At 36.5% G+C, this 26,033-nt stretch overlaps 1 protein-coding gene across 5 annotated transcripts in view; it reads left to right on the forward strand.

Moving 5' to 3' along the window:
- The window catches only part of sti (citron rho-interacting kinase sticky), a 247,607-nt gene that overhangs the window by 57,998 nt on the left and 163,576 nt on the right, over positions 1 to 26,033 (forward strand). For all 5 annotated transcript variants that reach the window (XM_081756122.1, XM_081756119.1, XM_081756118.1 and 2 more), the window contains exons 13-16: positions 2,833 to 2,982; positions 13,117 to 13,299; positions 18,293 to 18,502; positions 25,832 to 26,009. In XM_081756122.1, coding sequence (XP_081612248.1) covers positions 2,833 to 2,982; positions 13,117 to 13,299; positions 18,293 to 18,502; positions 25,832 to 26,009 — 721 coding nt within the window. The remainder of the gene's footprint in view (positions 1 to 2,832; positions 2,983 to 13,116; positions 13,300 to 18,292; positions 18,503 to 25,831; positions 26,010 to 26,033) is intronic.

A 26,033-nucleotide genomic window follows, 5' to 3' on the forward strand; every position in this document is an offset into this window, starting at 1 on the left:
TTCTCCTTTGTGTTTTGCTATACAACGGGAAGCACCTGAAGAATAGTCGCGGTTACACCAATAGGACGGCGACTGTGAGTGCTAAGAGAGCTTATCCAAAAGTAATGATAATCGGACAGTTGTAATCTATATTATAAAATTGAAAGTGACTATGTTTGTGATTCCTAATCTCTTGAACTACCCAACCGATCTCGATTAGATTTTCAATATTCACGAGGTTTGGGCCTGGGAGTGTTCTTATCATTTCACTTTGACGGTAGAACTTAGGGGCGGGGGAGATACATAAAAGTAAATAAAACTTAATAACTTTTGAACCAAACGACCAATCTCGATCAAATTTTCAACATAGATGAGGTTCGGACCTGGGGTGGTTTTTATCATATTACTTTGATGGTAGAGAGTGGATATATATTTATTTTATATACATATATTTAATAAAACTTAACTCTTGAACCACCCAACCGATCTCGATCAAATTTTCAACATAGACGACGTTCGGACCTGGGATAATTTTTATCATTTAACTTTGAAGATGCAACGTAGGGGAGGGGGAGATATATATAAAAAATAAAAATGAAAGTGACTGTCTTTGTGACTTCATCACTTTTGAATCTCCCGATCGATCTCGATCAAATTTTAGATGAGGTTTGGGCCTGGTATGGTATTTATCTGTTCACTTTGACGATAGAACTTGGGGAGGGAGGAGTTAAAAAAATACATAAAACTTAATAACTTGAACCAAACGATCAATCTCGGTCAAAGTTTTAACGTAGATGAGGTTCGGGCCTGAGATGTTTTTTTTTTTTTTTTTTTTTTTTCGCTTCACTTTGACGGTAGAACTTAGGGGAGGGTGAGATACATAAAAGTAAATAAAACTTAATAACTCTTAAACCACCGGACCGATCTCGATCAAATTTTCAGCCTGGATGAAATTCAACCTGAGATGGTTTTTGTCATATCACTTTGACGGTGTAATTTAAGGGAGGGGAAGGGGAGAACACATTTAAAAATGATCGAAAATGACCGATATCAGTGTCGAATCTATAGTTTTCGAGGTCGCTGAGATGAACAGTGACACTTCCGATACCGTGCCCCTCAACGTAGGGAGGGAAGGCGAATATATAAAAATAATCAAATATGACCAATACCAAAGAGCTCTTCAGTAATAGTAAAAAGTGACTGACTAACGGAACATAGTACCGTTTTTTCTTAATGTAACCCAGCGAAGCGGGTAATTGATGCTAGTAGACATAAAAATCTAAATAAAATGATTTCCCTTCCCTATACTCTCAATAATTGTCTGTAAAAGTATTATACAAATATGTAATCATTTCTAGAAGATGTATTCATTTGAATACGCACAGTCGAGGTGATGACACGAAAATGGAGAAAAACGAAGTTGCGCACAAAACTGAAGTTGCAATAGCTGCCATCTGAGAAGCAGGCTTTGAACTGCACGAACACTTACCATATTCTCCAGATATAGCCCCTAGCGACTTTTATATCTTTTCTCGGCTCAAGGAAGCTCTCAGGGGCAAGAAATTTTGAAGATAATAGCGAGGTGATGGTCGCTGTGGAAGCATTTTGGGAGGGTAAAGACAAATATTTTTTAAAAGGGTATTCAGGATTTAGGAGGAAAGTTGGACTAAATAAATCTACTTGTTGGGAGACTCTGTAGAAAAATAATTTTAAACCAAAACTGTTGCACTACATACTCATTTAATGAAATCTTGTTTAAGATACCATGATATCATGAGAAAATACACACATACACACATATATAGAGAGAAAACATTGTTGGAAGGTAGATGTATGTCCTCGTCTTCTTCTCTTACTATTACCTCTGACATATGCTCATTGCCAAGAATGTCTTCGATTATATTATCGGAAGAGACTGTAGTGGGGAGGCGAGTGAAAGGCGTAGTGCGGGTCATATCCGTCTCCGTATATTTGTAGGCGAGTAAAATTCAGTCTGTGTTAGCACTTAACGTACAGGATTTACACATAATATTTAGGTATTGAAGAGAAAATGAAATGAAATCTTTCAGTTTTACGTCCCACGATTATGCCGGTTAGGCTAAAGGAGACTGTGATTATGAGAAATTAGTGAAATGGTGGAATGAAGAAAGTGGTCGGAAACGGGAGAACCCCGAGAAAACCCACGAGCACGGTGTTTGTCCACCACAAAGTCCACACGGTGCGAGCTGGGATCGAACCAGGGACCCCAAGCACCGGAGGTGAACGCTCTACCACTGAGCCACCGCGCCCTCCAGGTATTGAAGAGAGAAAGGATAATTGCTACATTACCACTAATTCTCATTCAAGGAAGCTTAACTAGTGCGACGTATATTCGTAACGTCGTAGAATCCTATCCTACGACCCTCGGATACGCCTTGTATCGTGGGCTGCTAAGTTTCCTGGTCTAAGCTCTGGGGAGTATGTGAACGACGATACCTAACTGCCAATCGAGCTCCGACAGCGACCATCGTCTAGCTACGCCAAAATGTATAGTGAGTATGAGATAATATTTAGACAGACAATGATCACTTGCACAACAGCTTCTTACATGCCCGCTCAGGCGATTACGTGTGCTGCAGAAGTAAGTACTACACATTTTCTTGAACCCATTGTATAGCATATTCAGATACCCCACAATTACACTGCTGGGTTCACCACTATCTACTATCATCTTGTTTAACAACTTTGGTCCGGATCCATGAATTCCTACTGGGTATTGTTAGGTTCATTTACAGCAATATATTTTGTTAACATTAACACTATGCTTAATGTGATTCATTTCAATTGATTTTTCGTTGTATAATGTTCTTTTAGCATGAGAAGTCACGCGCATGCAGTCTAGAGGAGAAAAACAAAGAGATAACAGTAAAATTGCAAATGAAGGAACAAGAAATGGAAAATTACAAGAAAGAAATTGAAAATCTACAACAAAGTATTTCCGAATATAAACTTAAACTGACAAAGGTGAGTAATTTGTAGGTATAACATTTCTTCTGTATACTTTGAATAGCGTTCTTACTTCTATTATTGCATTCTTCAAATTCGGCTACATTTTGAGTATCTGTTCTTTATGTTTTTAGTTAACGCCAACGTTATGAAGAGTTTCAAAGGTTTAAATCCGATGAGTTTGGTGGATTCATAGTTCAGCTTTCAATGTCTTTATTCACAAAACAGCCCCTTCATTACCAACGTCACCTTCCCCACTTATTTAATAACTCTGTAAATTATAATACTTTTCCTCTTCTGCTGCAATCAACACGTACACATGTCTTCTTCAATCCGGTAAAAGGCTTTTAGGAAACAAAATTAAATATTTGACGTAAATATCCAAAGAGAATAAAACTAGAGGGAATTATTTCCACGTGTTACTGTTTTCTTAGTCTTGATCTCTGGTCAGAAAGAGAATATTCATCACAAATCGTCACATTCCCCTCTTGTTAAATCGAATATAGTTTTGTGCAAGCTTTAAGACTTAACTCGTAAAAATCAACTTCACGAGTGTCACTCACTTGATTGAAGATTAGATCGATAACTTTAATAGATGCCCTGTTATTAGTTTATTAAAATGATAATATCGCGCAAAGGATAGTTCTTTAACTGGCAGACCTAAAACCCAGATAACAAAGGACAGCGGAAGAACTACCTTTATTTTCCAGGTTGTCAATTTTATTATTATTATTATTATTATTATTATTATTATTATTATTATTATTATTATTATTATGTACGGATTACCTGAAGTATTTTCAGTGATTCATTAGAGTTTCCTTTTGGCACCGAGATTCTTGAACTCGACTGTGCATTGCATGAATCATTTTATAGTGCCCCGATAAGTGAGCTCTTCCTCCCCTTAGGATACGCATGGAAGATTAATTAGGACTCGGATTAATGGCATCGGCTGAAAGGTATTCGAGCACTGCTATGAGAATGAAAACAACTCCTCCATCACTAAAAAGAGACTAAAAATTCATCATTAAAAGAAAATCAGTCTCATTATTTTCCTAACATACCTCGTACATATATATATACTGTATATGTACGTGCGTGCGATTTTCTTAAGTTCGCAACGTCTTTCAAATTGTTGCAGCTATTTAATTAGGTCTGGTCCGAGAAGACTCTTATCTCAGTGGCTTCAGACTGCTTTTTGCAAATTGTAAACCAGACGAAGCAGCAATATATGTCACGAGCTACGATCGCATTGCTTTCATAGTTGCGTGTGTAAGCTATTTGAGCGCATGGTGAACAATCGCCTGGTACGATTGAGTCTGATCGATTAGAGTCTGATCTTTTTTAAGCGTATTTCAGAATGGATTTCATTCTATCAGTCTTCTTCAGCTCGAAAGTCAGATTCAAGAAACCTTCAATGGCATCTACATCATTTCTGTATTCTTCGGTGTAGAGAATTCTTAAGCTGTAAGGAATATTAGAGCAGCTATTTGACTGGTGTCTTAGTAGTCATATGAGTGATTTCAAAGCAAATGTTCTCCTTCAATATTATTTTAAAGTTGCATGTGGGTTCTAGTCTATCAGAAAGATGTATGCAAGAGAACTGTGTCCCTCAAGACAGTGTTCTTAGTGTTACACAGTTTACTTTCTTCATCAACAGTGTTTTGCAATATTCTGTCGCTTCAGTTACTTTCGCAGCATCACTCAACAGCAACTTACATTACATCATCCTCCTGTCTGGCCAAACGAGGAAAATTTCCTGTTCCGCCAAGGAAACCCAGTGTAGGACCTTTGTTCCCAATGCGCTTACCTTGTTAACTTTGAATTGCATCTAAATGGTACTCATTTCTTGTTTCTAGATTCCTAGTCCGACGACAGCTCGCGCTAACTATGCTTTGTGGTGGACAAAGACGGTGTGTGGGGATTTTCTCGTTCCCTCTACATTATTCCACATTTAATGCATTATCATCATTACAGTCTCCTTTAGTCCCGGTATATAATCGTGAAACGTAAGACTCGAAGTTTTATTTCATTTCATTTTGTCTCTTGTTTGTAGATACAGTCCAATTTCTGGATCTTCGACCGTCGATTAACAAGAATAGTACTATTGCCTTGCTCCACATCTTTTCCAACCTCACTTGGATTGCCGATTTGTATTGTTCTGTTACTTTTGTACCGTTGTTTAATCTGGTCCAAGTTAGACTATTATTGTATTACTGTGCTGTCTCCTCGCTTATCAGTGTTGAAACAATTTGACATAACTTTCACCTGGGTATTCAGTTAGGTAGGGTAACTGTCCCAGTAATTGACAGTGTACCAGTAATTGACACTGTCGTCTTTTTCTCACCACAACAAGACTGCGGGGCTAGGTACGAGCAAATGCTGTCATCTTTTATTCCTTTGTAGTGTTGTCAATCCTACACTACTACTAATATTTGCCACTTGGTAGTAGTACTTCAAAAGTAGCAGAACATTGATGGAAAGTGAGAAGTGAACTGTTTTTTCAGACTTTTAGTAACGGTTTATCTTAAGGTAGGTTGTTTCTGTATCCGGTGCATATCAAATAGATCATAATAAAAACTGAGGAGTTGAAGATGTTTTGAGGTAACTGAAGGACTAATAGATCAGACTAAACCGATAAATATAGCTTTTTGAAAGTAAAACCAAGTTTTCAGGGGGGTGTCAATTATTGGTCACAGGTTATCTGCAAAATTGACACCCCCTGTCAATTACTGGTGATTTGCCTAAGCTCAATAAATATCAGTAGAAATTTGTATACCGCGTATTTCCTTGGAGTTAAGTTGACTGATAAAGTTAAAAACGTTATTTCTTATAAAATCCCAGTAGTTAACAGGGGGTGTCAATTACTAGGTCAAGGAGTGTCAATTACTAGGCTACTGCAGAAGAATTGTACGAACTATTTACCAAGGCACACCTGAGTTGTTAGTGTGATTTGTTATAATTCGAAAGGTCTTGGGTTGACACCTTTGTGATTAACAGAGAACCGATCTTGCTTTTTTAATTTTTTTCTGGAAGTGGTAAATACCTCTTGGTACGGGGTTAAATCCTCCTACGTCTTTTTCTTTATTTTTCTTAGTCAGTTTGAGCGTTAAGTGTGACTTTTAAGCAAGCGCCTTCCCTTAATCTGCATTACTCTTACTTAGCACGTTGCCACGGGTAGAGTAGCCTACAGTAACCATTAAGTTAAAAAAAAAAAAAAAACTATGCATACTGTAAATGCTTTACACTGATTAAACTAAGGAAAGTTTCTACTTTGTTTCTTTACAATTGCCAACCATGGATAAGCCTAGAAGAAAGACGAAACCATCAAATGTAATTCCAGGTAAATCGAAACCTTTCTTCGAGTACTCAAAGTGCAATGTCGAAGGCAATCGCAACAGAGAGAGTAGAATGTCATGTGCAACTGCAAGGAAACAGTTCGAGGTTCCTAGATCAACCTTATTAATACAAGTGTTCAGGAAGGACTCCAGAGGGTAGAAAAATGAGACAACAGACAGTAGTTACTGAGACCGAAGAAAACCGTATTGTTGATTGGGTACTTTCGATTCCAAAGTGTGGTTTCCCGTTAACGAATGATGTTCTAGTAACAGTTCAGAAAATTGTCGAACTCTAAACGTCAAAATCCATTCACCAAAACCTGGCCGTCATTGGTATGAATCATTTATGGGGCGTCACCTCGAATTAGCTAAATGAATACCTGAGCAGCTCACAAGCCAGCGTGGGAATGTCTCCGAACAGCAAATTCGTAACTGGTGTAACGAAATACAACCATAAATGGAAGACAAAAAGCTGATTGAAGTTCTTCAGGGTTCCTCTCGTGTTTTCAACTGCGACGAAGCCGCATTCCAGTTGAATCCAGAGACTAGCCCGTATGCTCGCATTCCAGGTGAGTTGTGCAAAATGTGCCTGACGACTGGCCAATAAGAAAAACTTCGTCGGGATGAATGACTGGAGAACCCTTTTACGAATATATAACCAATGTGTCTCTGTAGACCCACAGACCCTGTGACGTGTGTAGCAGGACTGACAAAATAGACTCCAGTTGGGTATCCAGCGCAATGGAGATCATATTGAGCATATGCTGTAATGCCGACTCTGAAAAGTGTCCTAAACTTTAACAGGTCATAACTCCTACACAATGAAGATTTTGCAAAACGGATTGCACAGGTGTATTCCCCAGGAAAAGACAGTGTAAAATGATATGTGACATGACCCCCTTCACATTTCAAAAACGTAACCCAAATCCAAGATGGCCGCCGCTGTCGCCATAGCCCCTATAAGTTGTGGCTCCACTTATAGACACCCCATACCAAACGACAATATGATTCCTCACCCGTTTGACTTTCATAAGGGTGTATCCAGACTTTTGCCTCACCCTGTATTTTACTCATGGCTTCTTAGTCATAAAGTGAATTTTTCAGTAAATTTTCTTTTTCTGTGCTATGAATATTTGTATTATTTCAGTATTAACATCCGTTGTATACAAAAATACTGTAATAGCTCTATTAGAGAAAGAAATAAACATATGTTTATGTAAATAAAAACTTATAAATCACTTGGAAAGTTGGTAGAAAATTATATGGTTCATTGGAATAAGATATTAAAAGATGTCAATTACTGGGTCACGATGTGTCAATTACTGGTGATTCTCTCAAATCACAGTGTCAGTTTCTGGTACAATGAACAACCTTTCATATACATATATTCAAAAAAAAAAATAATTATCAGTCTATTATTTTCATGATGGTGTGTCTGGATGAAGGAAGGATGCCTTCGTAACTATAAGAGAGATCAGTAAGACAAGCCCATTTAAAGGGTGAAAAAACATGCAATTTGTCAAAGACTGTTCTTATACTGTCAATTATTGGGACAGTTACCCTGCTGGTGTTTACTACGTATCCTGTGTGTGGAAGCTAACAAACTATGCTTGGCTTGTGTGAGAGACTCCACTGTTCGCGTGCCCCCTTTCGCGGACTATCCATGCAATCTAAGTCTTCGCTCAGGCCACCTATAAACAATACAGATACTCTTGGGCTATCTGCCTAGAATGAGTTCGGGCCTGTGAGTCTCTCAGTTGGCAATCTCGTCTGGCCTTCAATTTGCAGAAACCGTGTTTGTGCAAAGCATTCTTCGAAGCCTCCAGAATGCATTTACTGTGCACACAGTCTTTTAAGACATTCTAGTGAGATACCATCGGTTGTAAGAACAGGGTGCGAGACGTCAATATTCGGGAATACGAGAGAGCTCACGTAGCAGCCAAGCACGCTTCTGGAGAAGTATTGCTTTTGATCCAGGCTTTGGTCTTTCTCACCCATATGCTATCAAATTGAAACCAGGCAAACGAAGACCATTTACATTTTGTGAAACCGCTTTTAGCTAATTGGTAGACTCTGTCATATAATAGTCGCAGAGATGTAATGATTTGCTCTTGGCGCGCTTGCGTTTTGGGTAAATGTATTTTATTCTTTATTAGTGCGTATTGTGAAGAACGTATCATCCTGCTGAGTATTCGTCACGTTCTTGTAGACTACCCTAAATTTTCAGACCATAGATAATACGTAAAACTACGTAATGTATTTAGTCCTGGAGAACGACTGTTCATCTGTTGACCATGGTCTGACTTTTGTCCGTGATACCGAACTAACGAACGTACTCCTAGTTTTAGATTATTGTGAGTCGTCTTGGTTTAATTTTGAAGTGCTGTTTTACTTATTGTTAATTATTAGTAGTATTCATATTTATTTTTGTTATTTTTCTTGTCTTGTTATATTAATTATTTTATTTTATGCTATTTATTCAAGGTTCCCACTGAACTGGTAAATCTTGGAAAATCTTACACACACGCATATATATATATATATATATATATATATATATATATATATATATATATATATATATATATATATATGGTGCCTTCCATTTCAACTCAGGCAAAAAAATATAAAATTGTACCATCACCATCTCAGATATTGTTGAAACTTTTTTTATAGCAACTAGACATGTTTTTAAGAGACCCATATTTTTTTTTTGTCGAAAAAAATTTTCCCGCCAAGTAATGGGCCATCAAAGACGGGGAGTACAATTTATGAATTGTAGAAGACATGGAAAATGGTCAACTTCGGAGCCTCACCATTCGCCTATGGAGACAGGTAGAGTTATAATTCTTGTTGTGGTATGTACATAGGGATATAAATAAACTATATTTTATTATAGTTTGGTTTGCGCATGCGTATCTTTTGTACATAAATTAACAAATGAACGTCAGTTTATCTGAAAAGTCGAAGTTCGCGAATTTTTTTCGAGCACTTCCGGTTCGAATTTTAAAATTCTGTTTTCGCGGTTGGTAAGACCTAGCTACCCGCTTTCCGAAAAATTTTTTGTATCGCTTCTGTGTGCAACCGTTTTGTCGCAAAAAATTCGAGAAATTGTAAAATTTTCAAAAATCGCCATTTTTGGGCGTCATTTTCTCGAAAACACCATTTTTTAAAATTCTGAAATTTTGTCAGATGGTTCAACTTTACATGAATAATAAACACACCAAATACCATTCTCGACCAATGCTTCATGAAGCCTTCATGAACTGCAGCCTTTTAAAGTTAGCGAAGTTTCGTTAACTTTGATGTCACAGTTATCAACACTGGGAACAATAAAAGTGCAATGATTTGATGATGTTTGTGGTTCACATTCATTAACTGAAGAATAAAAGATTTTCTTGACTGTTTTGTTCATTATTTTGCTCAAGAAGGCTCTCTGAAATAGTAAAATGAACCTCTCCCTACTCCTCCGTTTTCTTAAACCGAAATAATCTGAGGTGGAAATTACAATTACGAAACGCACAAACTTCAAGTTCACTTACTTAAAATGGTCTTCGGAAACCAAATTTCACTTATTTTTTTTATTTTTTACGTGGACCATTCATTTGCTTGGTTGGTCTTCTTCGCTAATAGCATGTAACCGTGCAGGTGCTCCAATAGGTGTTGGGTAACTCACAACTCGTCCAGGAGTGGCTCTAGGGGGAAGAAACTTTTTTATTTTATATAAATAACACTGATCTCAGAGTTTGGAGCTTTTAAAAGTAGCTCTAAGTAGCAGTATTACCCCCCCCCCCTTCCAGAAGTCCGTCCTGGATCCGCCCCTGCGTAGCACATTGTCGATAGTCACAAATGCTGAAGGTCCATGTGGAAGCATAACAGCACTTCAACTTCACGTAATTCATGATTTATTCATAATATTTCTGCTACGCACCACTGGTTATCATACATATATGTATGTAACGAAAGTTCCTTTTTGCAGATTTCTTAAATCTACCCTTTGAATTGCAGAAGTTCGATTTTGGGGGAAGCATGAAGTTAGTTCTTGTTGACCCGTTACTGCCATAAAAACTTCGCCATTTTCCGAAAGCCAAAGATGACTTCGTTGAATACCAGTTACCGGTCGCATACTTTCCCTTTTTTTCTTCCGGAAGTCGTCGAATTCAGTTCCAGGCACACAGAACGAGAGTAATACCCGGAGTTTGTACTTGCACTATACTCACGAATTCTTCTGCGGTTTTAGTGGGGGCGCGGTGGCTCAGTGGTAGAGCGTTCACCTCCGGTGCTTGGGGTCCCTGGTTCGATCCCAGATCGCGCCGTGTGGGATTTGTGGTGGACAAAAACTGTGCTCGTGGGTTTTCTCGGGGTTATCCCGTTTCCTCCCACTTTCTGCATTCCACCATTTCATTAATTTCTCATAATCACCGTCTCCTTTAGCCTAACCGGGATAAGCGACGGACGTAAAACTTAAAGATTTCATTTCATTTTTTTTTCTTCTGCGGTTTTAACACTGGGTATCTGTATTTGCCTAAGGTTATGCCGTGTTGCCACATTCTTTACACCTCCCCCCCCCCCCCTTCAATAACGTCGCTGAGACCCTTGCGTGGCCGGTTTCACTGCAAAAACACTGCTTTATCGGACCTGTCTGCATCTCGAACATCTGAAAGCGACTTTTAAAGTGGGATGCAGCACCATCAGAAATCACTGACACGGTTTGGGAAATTGTAGACACTTATTTTCTCGTATTCAAACCTTTTTCTATAAAATATATTTTCGCTTTTCTTCAAGTATTTTTAGAATCTTGTCTATGGCTATGAGTACATGAGCCGAATCGTGTGTTTTATTGTCGTTTATAACAACAAAATTATTAGTTGATTCATATTCCGGTGATAACTCTAAATTTCACTTTGCAGAATAACAGTCCAGTTTTCAGCGAAGTCCACATGAAGTAAAATAGAATTTGTATCTTGAAATTTTATACGGTGCTTTTCGGTAGCAATTAATTCTCTTCGGATTTTCTTGTTGTAGTCATGAAGTACAGTTAAACCAGCAATGTACGATACGAAAACAGAAAGTGGCACAGTTTTTTTTAACGATATTATTGTTTTCCCATATGGCATACCTAACACTTTTACATTTTCATCAGGATCAATAATTAGACTCCACACTTATTCCTTCTACTCCAGGACATTTACCACATTCTTGAAGAAGACAGTTGTCATTTTCTACGGATCATACTACTAAAGGAAATAGGTTACTCATGACAGCTTCAATACAGGCTGCACCTTTGATTTGTAGCAACGCAGTAGCAGCTAACTTAAAATTTGCACAATACTCACACAAACATACACACTTCCCTCGCAGGTTGCGGACTGACCCACTTTAGTCGAATACTGTAAAATTCTGAGTGACCCATTCTTATGTTGGGATTGTTCTGTTTAAAAAGTCAATAAATTTCTTTGGAACGCGTAAGAAAACGTTTCGATTTTTTAAACTTTTTGTCCTTTTTCGATCACTAATAACACCGCACTTAATTGAGACTTTGTTTGGAGCATTCCAAATCATCACTGAGGTAATAGTTCAGGCTTTGTGTAGATCATCAGAATTTATTGGATGGCCATTTCAAGTAAACTTAAAATTTATGTGTTTCATAATCGTAATTTCCACCTAAGATTATTTCGGTTTAAGAAAACGGAGGAGTAGGGGGAGGCTTATTTTACTATTTCAGAGAGCATTCTTGATCAAAATAATGTACAAAACAGTCAAGAAAATCTTTTATTCTTCATTTAATGAATGTGAACCACAAACATCATGAAATCATTGCACTTTTATTGTTCCCAGTGTTGCTAACTGTGACATCAAAGTTAACGAAACTTCGCTAACTTTAAAAGGCTGCAGTTCATGAAGGCTTCATGAAGCATTGGTCGAGAATGGTATTTGGTGTGTTTATTATTCATGTAAAGTTGAACCATCTGACAAAATTTCAGAATTTTAAAAAATGGTGTTTTCGAGAAAATGACGCCCAAAAATGGCGATTTTTGAAAATTTTACAATTTCTCGAATTTTTTGCGACAAAACGGTTGCATACAGAAGCGATACAAAAAATTTTTCGGAAAGCGGGTAGCTAGGTCTTACCAACCGCGAAAACAGAATTTTAAAATTCGAACCGGAAGTGCTCGAAAAAAATTCGCGAACTTCGACTTTTCAGATAAATTGACGTTCATTTGTTAATTTATGTACAAAAAGATACGCATGCGCAAACCAAACTATAATAAAATATAGTTTATTTATATCCCTATGTACATACCACAACAAGAATTATAACTCTACCTGTCTCCATAGGCGAATGGTGAGGCTCCGAAGTTGACCATTTTCATGTCTTCTACAATTCATAAATTGTACTCCCCGTCTTTGATGGCCCATTACTTGGCGGGAAAATTTTTTTCGACAAAACAAAAAAATATGGGTCTCTTAAAAACATGTCTAGTTGCTATAAAAAAGTTTCAACAATATCTGAGATGGTGATGGTACATGCTCTGCCTGAATAGAAATGGAAGGCACCATATATTGTTACTCTTTTATCTTTGTTCATTATTATTTTGAAAGTCCTTGAATACGCTGTTTTTTGCGCACTGGCCTAATCGTAACGGTGATAAATTGCGCTATTGGTAACATCCTAACTGAATTTTCTTGATCCAATTCAAGCTCCAGGAAGAGAGGGAAGCTTGAGAATACAAGACTATTTAGGAAATATAATTTAGAATGCTTGAGGTGATCTGCGTTAATGTTATTTATTTATTTATTTATTTATTTATAGGTACGTGAAATGAGTCGAACTAGTGTAGCCGGTGTGGAGACGCGTTTGGAGGAAATTTACGTGCAGAGCCACCAACAAATGGAAGACCTACGAGAGCAGTTGGATGCAGCTATGAAGACCAAAGCTCAGCTACAAGCTCAACTGAATGAAGCACGTGCAGAGCGCAGTCAAATGGAATTAGAGGTTAGTGAAGTACATAATTGCATGAAGCTGAGAAGAGTGCAAGCTTTACATTAACTTTACTTTAAATTTAGAGTTCTAGCAATAGCGTTTAGATAGTAGATCAGTATATCTGCAAGGTATTTTTTTCAGAAGTGCAAGGGAGTGGAATATCAGCAGCAAAGAACTAGGGTTCCCACTCGTCCTAGAAATTCTAGAAAACCTGGAAATATCCTTGAATTGATTTTGTCCTGGAAACATCTTGAAAATGCATTTCTGTCCTTGAAATTTACAGAAATAATGAAAGATTTTTCTTAATTATAATGAAGATTTTAATTGATTGCTATTTTTGTTTACTATTCCTGTTTCTGTGGTGAATAATAATTTGTCATGATCCTGCATGTGTGAGATTTGCAACTTCATAAAATCTCCGTAGTGTATGCAAAGAGAGGAACGTTACTTAAAGAAAAATATTCTAGAGTTGAATGCCAGACATTCCCGTGCAAATTGCTGTTGTATATTATACAGAAGAGTCCACTGAATATAAGCTGGTGAGAGACATTACATGCCTAGATCAAAATAGTGTCATCCATAAAAATTTCGTGGTGTCTTTCAGTCACTGTTAAAGAAGAAATGGCCACACCCAAAGAATGTGATCAACTGTTTGTTTTGTGTGGAAAATTTACTGAGCAGTTTAAAGATGCACTTGCTGGATATAAGTTAAACCCAGAGAGGCTGGATTGTTTTTTTACAAACCTGTTGGTTGGTTCGAAAGAATTTTAAAAATTGTTGTTAATCGTAAAGAAGCGTCTGGTTTCGTCTCATGGACAGACTGCTGTCAAACGAGGCTACAGCATAAATAAAGATCTGCTTGTTGAAATATGAAGGAGAAATCATTGGTCGGTTTGAGAAAACCTTACTTCAATCAATATCACAAAAAGCTGCATCATGCCTTCCATGCAAGGCAGCATTATATCGCAGAGCTGGAGAAAATAAGGACTATTGAGAGTAGAATGACCAGATTCTGACAAATGAAAAGTAGGACACAAACATAATAGTATATAATAGCCTACTACGTCGTTTTTAGATGACGTTCAATTTCAGATTTTCCACTGTTGGCAATGGAAAACAGAGCTGAACATTTTTCACAGTGCACATCACTATCTGTCTTTCCTCTCTTAATAAATGGGTAGATAGGTTGTAGTTCTGAATTCAAAACACATTTCAGGGGGGCGCGGTGGCTCAGTGGTAGAGCGTTCACCTCTGGTGCTTGGGGTCCCGGGTTCGATCCCAGCCCCCGCCAAGTGAACTTTGTGGTGGACAAACACCGTGCTCGTGGGTTTTCTCGGGGTTCTCCCGTTTCCTCCCACTTTCTTCATTCCACCATTTCACTCATCTCTCATTATCACCGTCTCCTTTAGCCTAACTGGCATAACCGTGGGACGTAAAACTTAAGGATTTCAAAACACATTTCAGTCTAGGACGTATCACGAATAAATAAATAAATAAATAAATAAATAAACGAAAGAATTCTTGCAGGCTCCTCGACCTCTCTGATCACACCGATGTGTTTAGACAAATAGCACTACTGAAGGTAACGAAAATCTCCGCACCATAAGTCGCTAACGAGCGAATCAAATCCATTTGCATTATAATCAAATAATAATATAATCACATAATTTCATTTGTATTATAATTAATTAGACAGGTAATTAATATTTGTGTTTGTAGTCTATTTTTAGGGTCTATTTTGTGCTTGTGGCCTATTTTTATGGACATACATTTAAACTTCATAATGGGATAAAGATTTTTTAAAATTTATTTTCGAAATGTGGGACTATTTTAAGGAATGAGGGAAAATTTAGACCGACACGAGAGAACTTCTGCTTAACTTGTTTGGCATCATTGTCGCAATTTGAGATATCATTGCTTACCGACATCTCAACAAGGCCTTCTAAGTAAAAGCAATGTATTGTAAAATGATGGTTTGTTGATTGTTTCCCTTCTGAGGAATGTTGAAAAAGACAGCGGTTGATCATTCGGAGAAAGAGTGCTTGTGATTCGAAATGTTGTGAATAATGAATGAAACATTAAAGAACTCTATTGCAAATAAGTTAAATCATTTCTTGATTTTCTAGATGTCTTTGCAACACGCAGGACAGCTTTTTGAAAAACAGTACTGTCTTGCGAAAATCAGTACGTCTGTGGTCACCCTAGTTGAAAGAAAAGTCAAGTGCAGAACAAGAGGAAAAAGATAGGTGAAAATGTATAGCAGCTGCAGAGAGAGAGAGAGAGAGAAAAGGAAATTGATGGAAACAAGTAAAGCTTCGAAGACTGAAGTAAACCAGCTTGTACATGAAGCAGATCTCAGCTAAATAGGGAATAAACCGAATAAAAGAAAGGAAATAAAAAACAAACGAAAAAATAAAAAAAAGAGAAAACAGAGAGTAAAAGGCAGTAGCGTCTGCTCGAATAAGTCCTGAGGATACATGCATCAAAGGAGTGAGGAGTGGAGGCCTAAAACAAACAAATAATAATAATCGTATTTCTTTTTAAATCAGTTTGTATAGTATTGGAGTTATATTCACAACAGTTTGATTTTCCGTATTTATAAGCATAGGAAATTTCATTTACAAAATCTTATTTTACATCGAGTAAAATCTCTGTTTCTTTCTTAGGGCTTTTGAAAATTCAGTGCTGTTTTTATGGCCATTCTCGTTTTCATATGTGATTTGCTGTGTGCGTTTGAATTTGACGATTCTGAAAACTTGGAATTTTGCGAATTATTTACGATTTTCAACGAAGATGATCCTAACTTGTATAAGCCAATTTTATGGTCTCTTGAGGCAACGTCTACGTTGAATGGAAGGGTAAACAGACATAGTTGCTTGTACTGAGCTGGCAAAATATTCGTGCTACAATCCAGGAGGAATTAACATGGTGTCTGCCACAAACATTTCCTTTGAGTTTTAGATAACCAGTATGTAAATAACTTATATAGGGCTAGCATAAATGATTCATTCATTTTAAAAAGGTTATATTTCCAAAAATATTACGTGTACACATATGGAATATATATGAAAAGAACCACAAACTCACCAAGTTTATACACCCTCTACAAATGTTCACCAGTATGTGCCCCTTTGGTGACACGACACACGTCCAGACGATACCCGACGTCTTTTCTTGCTTACTCTCCATTTTCGACAGGTACTAACCTCGTACTGCCACACCCGATCAAAAAGATAATAGACTTGTGCTGCCACACAGTACAAACTTGGTGAGTTTGTGGTTCTTTTCATATATATATATCTCACGTGTGCACGTGTAATACTTTTGAAAATATAGCCTTTCCAAAACGAACGAATCGTTTATGTTAACCCTGTACCTTGGACTTAGGTTATGTGATATAGGTCTCAAGTGTTAAGGACCCAGAAGCATACAGAATCTTTGTCTAAAATACTAAGAAAAAAGAATACATCTACTTATGCATACAGTTTTACTCTTGTGTGCAAATCAGGATTTTTGAATTAAACATAATGATCGGAAAGTACTTTTTAATAGGCTTAATTTCGAAAATACAAATGTTTTTAACGTATATTGTAATATAAACCATCAATTCCTTTGAACTGGCTAATTCTACCCTAAATTTGTAATTATCAAAACGGAAATAAAAGTGATTTTGAAAGTAATAGCATTAGTTGCAAGAAATTATACTAATTACTTGAGCCTTTAAACAATACAAAAATTTTCCTTTCTTTTCAAAAGTAATGCAATTTTAATTTCAATTATATAGCTCAAAATTCAATTTGAAAATTAGCTTAAGCAATTCGAGGCTATGTCCGTTAGTTCTGGCTCACTAACTACATCACTTATGAAAATTACTTATACTCACAAGTTCTCAATAAGAAAAACAGTCCCAAAGAGTTTGGATAATTTACCAGTTTGCTGAGCTCGCTATGTATAGGTTTGAAAACTGCTGTCTTGACCGATTTGGCCGACTACAGTGTTGACTTTGATGTTTAATTTACGTAGTTTAATTACGTATTTTAAATTCCTTATTCAGGTGGTTGGAAAGTTCACTCCCTGAATGTAGGGAATCCAACCAAAAAACGGTCTTCTTTAATTAAACAATTTGTGTTACTTATTATGAAATTTTAACAGAATGTTAATTTCTAAATTCTGCATCCAATTCATTATGCCAAATGATTAAGTTCTCAAACCTTCAAATTGACGATTTTTAATTCAGTTTAATCTTTGTTTTTAATTGTGTAGCAATTTAATTCGGTTAGTTTAAACTCAAGTTTACTGATAATGAACTTGCATTTAAAGTAACTGTTTTATTTTTTAATTATCTATTTTGATAAACATAAATTTGTTAACTTTATGAGTAATTGTATGCAGTATACAGTGAATACATTAGTCTGTAACTATAGGGTAACAACAAAACACCATATTGCATTTGAATTACTGGGAATATTTTTGAAACAGAGTGAGCAGGGATTACATATTGTTCCTTTGTCTTCGAAGTTGTAGGGGAAGATGCATTCTCTGAGAGAGAAAAAAATTGTCACGGAAAGGAAGACGTTACGTTTAGAATCCTTGGTTATGCAACTGACTATCTATAATTGGTTTCTACTCATTAAAGGTTCTTTTAAGGTTTTCACCACAAAAGCAATTTATTGTGACAGAGAAAAGAAATTCAAGCCCAGCTCGCAACTGTTTTGTATGGTGGTTCGCCAGGTCATTGAATTATGAGAAAGGTATTTTTTGGGGAAAGATTTTGTCTTTTGATTTACTTCCAATTGCAGATTTTTTTTTTTTTTTTTTTGGTGCTAAATGCAGACTGACAACAATTCCTGTCCATTATGAAGAGGTCACTAAAACGTGGGGGGAAAAGAATGTTCGTCTCATAATAATACATAATTTGTAAGGATAATAAAATGTCCGTATTGTGGAGGGAGTATACGTTAAATAGATTTCGACTGTATTTTTATATTTTCTGTGATTTCCCTAGTTGTCCGGTATCAAGGAGAAGTACGAGAAGGAGTCCGACTGCAATGAGGAATTGCGAGCGGAATTGGAAGAAACAAAACAAGAGTGTGAGAGCCTGCGAATGGAATTAACTAAAGTGAAAAGTGAACATCAACAAGCACGGGTGAAGCATTTAGAGGACGAACTGAATACTAAGAAGCAGGAGTGTCGCGAGTTGAGAAATAAATTGTCTGTAAGTATTATCAGTGTTATTATAAATGAACATAATCTTGCTTGTGATTGGATGATGGCCAAACAGCTGAATATGATTGATATAAAATTTTGAACATAGTTCGTACCTATCTCGAACTGTGCATTAAAATAAGTATAGTAAGGCGGTAGTGGAAGTTCAAAGCTTTATATCCAGCAGTGGATTCATTATTACATTTAAGTATTATATGCTTTTCCTTGTTAAATGTTATAAAGTATTTCCATTGTTTCTAACTTGCAAGGTACATTCGCAAAGTATCCCCTCGAGATTCGTGCAAAATTGATTCAAATGCAAAGTTCTCCGCGGCCCGATGTGTATTGTACTAATTTTAGAGGCCCATACCGGTAATTTGCATATTTATAGGTTGTTTTCATATATCCGAAATTCAATCATACACTACTATAATGCTCAGATACAAATTTGCTTTTGGTTTCTTTAGATGTAACTGGACATGAATGTGGGCATATGCAAAACAAATTGAATCAAGTACTTCTTCTCTTGCATATGTTACCCTCCCCGGCCGCCACATTGGATTCAACTTTGGTTTTTCAGATAGGAATACGTGCAAATGATACATTAAATTCATGTATTATTTTCTCGGAAATTCATTGGTGTAGTGAATTTTACCGCAGTTTGTACCGTTTAGAAGGTATTTCATGTTAACCCTAGATTACAAAGGCGGTTTGTATCGAACGTTATTACAAAGGCGTAGTACAAAGGGGTACATTGGGTAAAAAAAAAAAAAAAGAAGAAAAAGGAATGTTTACGGCGAAAATGAATATTTGCAGAAATAAGTACATTCAATAAAGAAAAGTAAAAGGTTTGGGTGAACATGAACTGTGTATAAGGTATGAGAGGCGTTCTAACATACTAGAATATCAACATATTCAGTCCTATCAATTTTTTAAGATACGTAGATATATCTGCAGCATTTAGCAGTGGATATTCCAAGATAAATCTAAATGATCTGACATTCACAGCAGAATCTGGCTTAGTGCTCTCCACCCGTGGCCTTTGACAGCGACCAGAGAAATGTATTGTCATACGCATAAGTCTTGGAGGGTAGAAAACGCAAATCTTGCTTCCTTAGCGTTGGAGTGGTCCTTGAAGTGGATTTTCTAAAGAAATATCTTTTTCCTCTTCCGAATTTCTAAACTCACACCAAAGAATAGAACATTTGAGACTAGTCACATGTTCTTAATCAGAATTGAAATTTGACTCGGCATCAGTATCGTATGAGTCTTCATAATTTTCCGTTTTTTCATGGCCCGGGAGAAGTTTCACTTTTTCTATCCTCAAAATCAATATTCCTGTAAATATTAAAAAAAAAAAAAAAAGTCCATTTTTACCAACAGTTGAGAAGAAAACTTCATACACTAAAACACGAAGATTGTATATAAAACATTCCATAGAATATTAGCCGATGTAACGTTAATCAACAATTCAAAGTTTATCTACGTAAACACAAAGGTGTTTGTCAGACGACGCAAATTAAAATTACGCAAAACGGAAGCATATATGAGCTCAACAATCGGCGTCCTACGTTGTCTAGTCACACAACCAAGGTACATGGAGTATGAGAAGCAGGGAGTGAGGGGAAGTGGGCGAGGTGAGATTTCGGCATTAGTCGCGTAGTCTTCCAGGCCCTGTAGTATAAACAAACTCTTTACTATATTGGTGTCATAATCTTATTACGTTTCTGTGAGTGATTGTTTTTACTTCCATGTTATACTATACGGTTTTATTACGGTCAAAATGCCTAATGTAAATCCAGAAACGACCAGATTTCGATGAAAATCTACCATTTTCGTACTGACGTCTGTATGCATGTACGTTTAGAGAATATTTCGTCAACTATAAATCAAGAGAAATATTACATATACATGCGGGGCCATGCACAACTTTCTATTTGGTTCAATATTCGTGAAGTGGCTGACATTTAATATGCAGTACCTTCCAAACGGTACAAGCTGCGGTAAAACTCACTACACCAATGAATTTCCGAGAAAATTGTACATGAATTTGATGTATCACTTGCCGCTATTACCACTTGAAAAACTGAAAGTTGAATTCAATATGGCGGACCCAAGATGGCAGGGTGGGTAATATGTGTCAGAGAAGCAGTACTTGATCCAATTTGTTTTGCATATGTCCACATTCATATCTAGTTACATGTAAAGAAACTAAAAGCAATTTTGTGTCCCAGCGTTATAGTAGTGTATGATTGAATTCCGGATATATGAAGGCCCATAAATGTGTAAATTATCAGTATGGGCCACTAAAATTAGTACAATACACATTGGGTTGCGGAAAACTTTGCATTTGAATCAATTTTACATGAATCCCGAGGGAACACTTCGCGAATGTACCTTGTTAGACTTAATTTATACCATACAGTACCAGGGAGGAAACAAACAAACTTAGCGAGAAAACCATACATATTATTTCTAACGACATACTTAGATCAGCAGAGGAAGAGGAATTACACTGAAGTGATAAATAGTTTAGCACTTGGTCAAGCAGCTAGGTGCTCACCACTTTTTTCTATTGAAATATGCATCCTAAGAGTGAGAGAAGCGAAATTCGTGTACATATTTCAAGTTATTTCTCGTAAACTTATTTCCCATGGGTGAAGACCAGGCCTTCGGCTAATATATGATTAATGCAGAGAATAATCGCTTTCATATTACATCAATTCCTTTGTAGGTTCGGAAACAATTAGAAAGAGTGAAAAAGTTGCAAAACAGAAGTGGTGGTGTGACATATTCGGTGTATTTCAATTTCTATATTTTCCTCGATTTCACCTATATACATTGTCAGATCAGTACGTTCATTATACAATTCGTCAACTGCTCATCTAGACGAGTTGTTTGATAGACCACATGTTCAATAGATTTTGTTACTAATTAGATGGAAAGTAGTCGTGGTGGTAATTTGAACTCATTTACTCAATCAGAAAAACTCTTTCTTTATAGCTATATACACCCGGTTTTCACCTTCAGAGTTTAAGCCCTCTTGCCACGACAGCAAAAGCCAAGCTCCGGCTAACAACATCCAACCGGAGCCTTTTTCGCTCTCGTTATCTGGTCCTTATCGTGGCGAGAGGGCTTAAAGCCTGAAAGGTGACCGATCGGTCCTATATAGCTACAAAAAAAGAGTCTGTCTGATGAACGTTTTTGTACCATGTGACCTATCAAACCACTCATCTAAGAGCAGTTGACGAATATATTATGAAACGTACTAATCTGACAACGTATATAGTTGAAATGGAGTAAAATATAGAAATTAAAATATTTCGAATGTGTCACATTTAGCCATAACAAGGAGTCACATTAGCTGTGATACCAAATGACTTGCTGGTGACTGGACAAGGAATTGAAACCTGTTTTGGAACGCTCGACAAACCCTTTCAGGGAATATATAGGTTGTTCCCAGATTCTAGGTTCAACTTTAGAATCATCCCGGGTCAGTAGCTCAGCATTGTCGTCAAGAGTGATAGAATATATAGTTGTTAAAGGAACGGAATGAATGACGTAATGGTTAACGCATTAACACACTGAACGAAAGACACTGGTTCGATTAACTGTCCTTTGTGTTGTAAGTATTTAATAGGGTTTTCTGTTTATAAAATATATATAAAGTTGAAACAAAAGAATATGGAAACGAACATATTACAATTACTTACAGAAACTATTCAAAACAAATTACTTACCAGAAACTATTCAAGATCAAGAACACTAAAACACAAATGAAAGGAATAATGTTGTAAGCGCTCCTCTCTGACGCTTCATCATACAGAAACAAAGGGGCATTATAAAAACTTGTGCTCTTGTAAAGTATCGTTAAATTAGCTCAGGACATACTGTACAGGACGCTTGATACAGTCAGAATAGGAATGGAGGTATTGCATGCTGTTGGCAGAGTTAATGTGTGCATCAGTCTGGAAACGTTCGTTCTCAAGTCTGTTGTCTTCATAAAGAAGTTGAGGACTTGGCTTGGGAAAGATCAGATTAATTTTTCTGGGCATTTGTTCTTTAGGGACTGCGGGAATATTTCAGTGCTGGTTTGTCCTGAGGCCATATTAGGAAAGTATCATCTGTGAATCTAAGCCAAACGAGAGAGGAATTTCACTGTAGATACTCCATGAATACGTCTTGCGACTTCTATAGTGCTGCGCCCTGTCGGCCGTCATTTCCGTTATACCTCACGACCTGCAAACACAAAATTATATGCAGGTTATTACCTAATGCGTAAGAGGCAAAACTATTTCAATGATTGCTATCATCTTCCTCAGTTGAGGAATCTTGTCACATTCCAAATTTGTATGTCGTTATCTACATTCAGTGGCGGATTATAGCCACTAACCTGCTGAGTGTATATCAAATGTTCACTAGAGTTCAAGGTGGCTGTTTTCTTTCTTCGAGTGCACTAACTGTAAATATGCTACTTGAGCTGCTAATATAGTTATTGTGAATCTTCAACAAAGTATTACATAAAGAGCACTGTAAAGAAACAATTATCAACTCTAATGAAGTACTTACAGTTAGTGTATTCAAAGAAAGAAAACAGCACATTGAACATGAACTTGAGCTTAGTGACCATAATCTGCAACTGAAATGAAAATAATAACATACGAATGTGGGATACGTGAAGCTTTTGTACGAAGATTCGCCGACGGAGAAAAATTATAATATTCACTATAATTGTTTAGGGTCTTAATAAAAACAAGATTCATTAGGTAAGCATCCTGGTTGTTATTTTAACAGCATTCGTGAAGTGCATATATTGTCTTATTATATGCAGTTACTTTACCCATGATTGCATAGACTTGATCCACTTTTATTGATCCATTCTTACATACAAAAACACATACATATAATGCATTACAACATGAACAGAAACGTTTAGCTGCTCTCAAGCTGAATTGTAAAGAAACGTGAAAAGAGAAATAATATATAGGTAATAAAGACTTCCATTTGTGTGCCACTCATCTAATATATTTGTATTTGGGTTGGAGGTGAGTGTTGTAATGTGCCACAGTAAGATAGTATAACCAAAGGGAGAAAGGCATTCAAGGCGTTTCTAATATGTAATTTTTTACGCCCTTGGAATACTCAAATTTAGGGCAAAGTACGACACACTAAGCATTTAGCAGGTTATCAAAAACCTAAAGGATTGAAACTTAACGAAGCAAAAAGGTGGAGCTAGAAAATAAAATATAAAAAATAGTTTCACATTGTGAAACTAGGCATGGGCTTCCAAACTATGCGAATTCAATACTGAAAGTAGAAGTAATACATCTGTGTATAACGTCTGATTGTAATACAGTAGAGGGATAAGATTAAAAATAGGACCTGTTCCGCTAACACTGAATCCATGTCAAAAAGCCATTACTCGATATATATTACTGTTTCTACTCTATGGAGTTAACGGGGCCGCGGTGGCTTAGTGGTAGATGGTGCCCTCTTTGTTCGATAGTAGCTCGCGCCAAATGGACTTTGTGGTGGACAAACAACGTGTGCGTGGGTTTCCTCGGGATTCTCCCGGTTCCTCCTACTTTCTTCATTCCATCATTTCATTCATTTCTCATCATCATTGTCTCCTTTAGCTTAGCCAGCATAACTGTAGGACGTAAAACTAAAAGATTTCATTTTCTATGGAGTTCAATATTGATACTGGAAATAGTAATAAGTTTCTACTAGTTCCAGGTTAAGTAAAAAATGCGGATAAGCATGCTATCTTATTTTCAGACGTTGAATCTATTCCAAAAAACCGCTCGTCTCGGTCTGCTGCTTTTTTGTTTTATGGCGATCAACGGTGGAGCTGGAAACTGTTAATTTCTGTCATTTCCATTTTGAATAAAGGAGTAACGGAGTAGACGAAACCTATTGTTAGGTCGCTGAATCGATTCTAAAAAAAAAACACTTCTCGATATTTCTTATCGTTTCTGTTCTGACATTGTGAATAGACAAACGACCATAGCCATTGTGTAAGACTTCTGATGCTTTTACTTTTGCTCTATGGACATTAATATTGAAACCGGAAGTGCTGACTCATGTATATCACTTTCTGTTTCAATAAAGAAATGAAATCAGAAGTTAGACATTCTTGCGGTACTGAATTCATATATATATATATATATATATATATATATATATATATATATATATATAACACGTATCCATTATGCGATTAGTGTTGTAACCAGAAATCATAAATTTTTAATACTTCCGGTTTGAATAGATAGATAAAAGTAGAGACAAGACTCATTCTTGCAACGCTTAATCTTCCAAAAATAGCTTTAGCATATCTCGTACCGTTTTTACTCTATGAAAATAAATATTGAAACCTGAAACCGGAAGTACTAACAAAATTCAACCACTTCTGGTTTTGATAGACTTATGTGGGTAGGGATGGTGTGTTCTCTTGACGGTGAATCGATTGCAGAAACCGTTTCTCCCTATCTATTAATGTTTTTGTTCTATGGAAACCAACGGTAAATCCAGAAAGTTTATTTCTGCCACTTGTGGTTTGTATAGAAGGTTATCGGAGGAGGCGGAACCTATTCTTGGGACCCTGAATCGATTGAAAAGATCTTTTTTCCGTTTGTTGCTTTATGGAAATTAGAATGGAAACCATAAGCAATAGTAAATTTGAACCACTTCCGGTTTGCTAGTGTTGCGGATAGTCATGAATTCTTAATCTTAAGACGCTGAATCGTTTGCAGGAAACAGCTTCTAGCTATCTGATATCATTTTTGTTCTATGGCGATACAGGTTGAAACCGGAAATGGTTAATTGAGCCATTTCTGCTTTGAGAATAGGGTTAACAGAAAAAGATGGAACCTATTCTTGTGACACAGAAACGATTATAAAAATCCGCTTGTCGATATCTCTTACTATTTCTGCTTAGATGTCTGTCGACAGATGACGGACATAATCTTGCTGTAGGATTTCCGATACTTATGCATAGCATAATTTGAAAGTATAAAACCGCGTTCTACTGGTTGTAAAACAAAGAAAAAAAAATAGCCTTTGCACCAGAAACACTGGATGATTACAATGGCATTACAGTTAACACAGTTTTCATAGCTAAAATTAAATCTCCTTTCACTTATTATTATTATTATTATTATTATTATTATTATTATTATTATTATTATTATTATTATTATTATTATTATTATTATTATTATTATTGAGGTCCCTTGATAAAAGTCTTGTGTGTCATCCCTTAGTGATACTGTGTTCATCTATAGTGTATGGCTCCTTTCACTAGCTTTTATTATTTATTTATTTATTATCTTTTAAGTCACTGGAGGCACAACTAAGTGAATCGATGATGTCGATAGAGAATCAGGAAACAAGCTTTGCGTCGCGAGAAGTAGAGATGACCGACAGAATGCAACAGCTGGGGAAGAGACTACAAGAGACCGAAGACAAGAAGTTACGGCTTCAGAAGATGCTCTCTGATGCTCAAAAAAGAGAAGGTAAGTGGTTATATTTTTTGAAGA

Source organism: Thermobia domestica, chromosome 4 (genome assembly GCF_964235325.1).
Source record: "Thermobia domestica chromosome 4, izTheDome1.hap1.1, whole genome shotgun sequence".
Lineage (NCBI taxonomy): Eukaryota > Metazoa > Arthropoda > Insecta > Zygentoma > Lepismatidae > Thermobia > Thermobia domestica.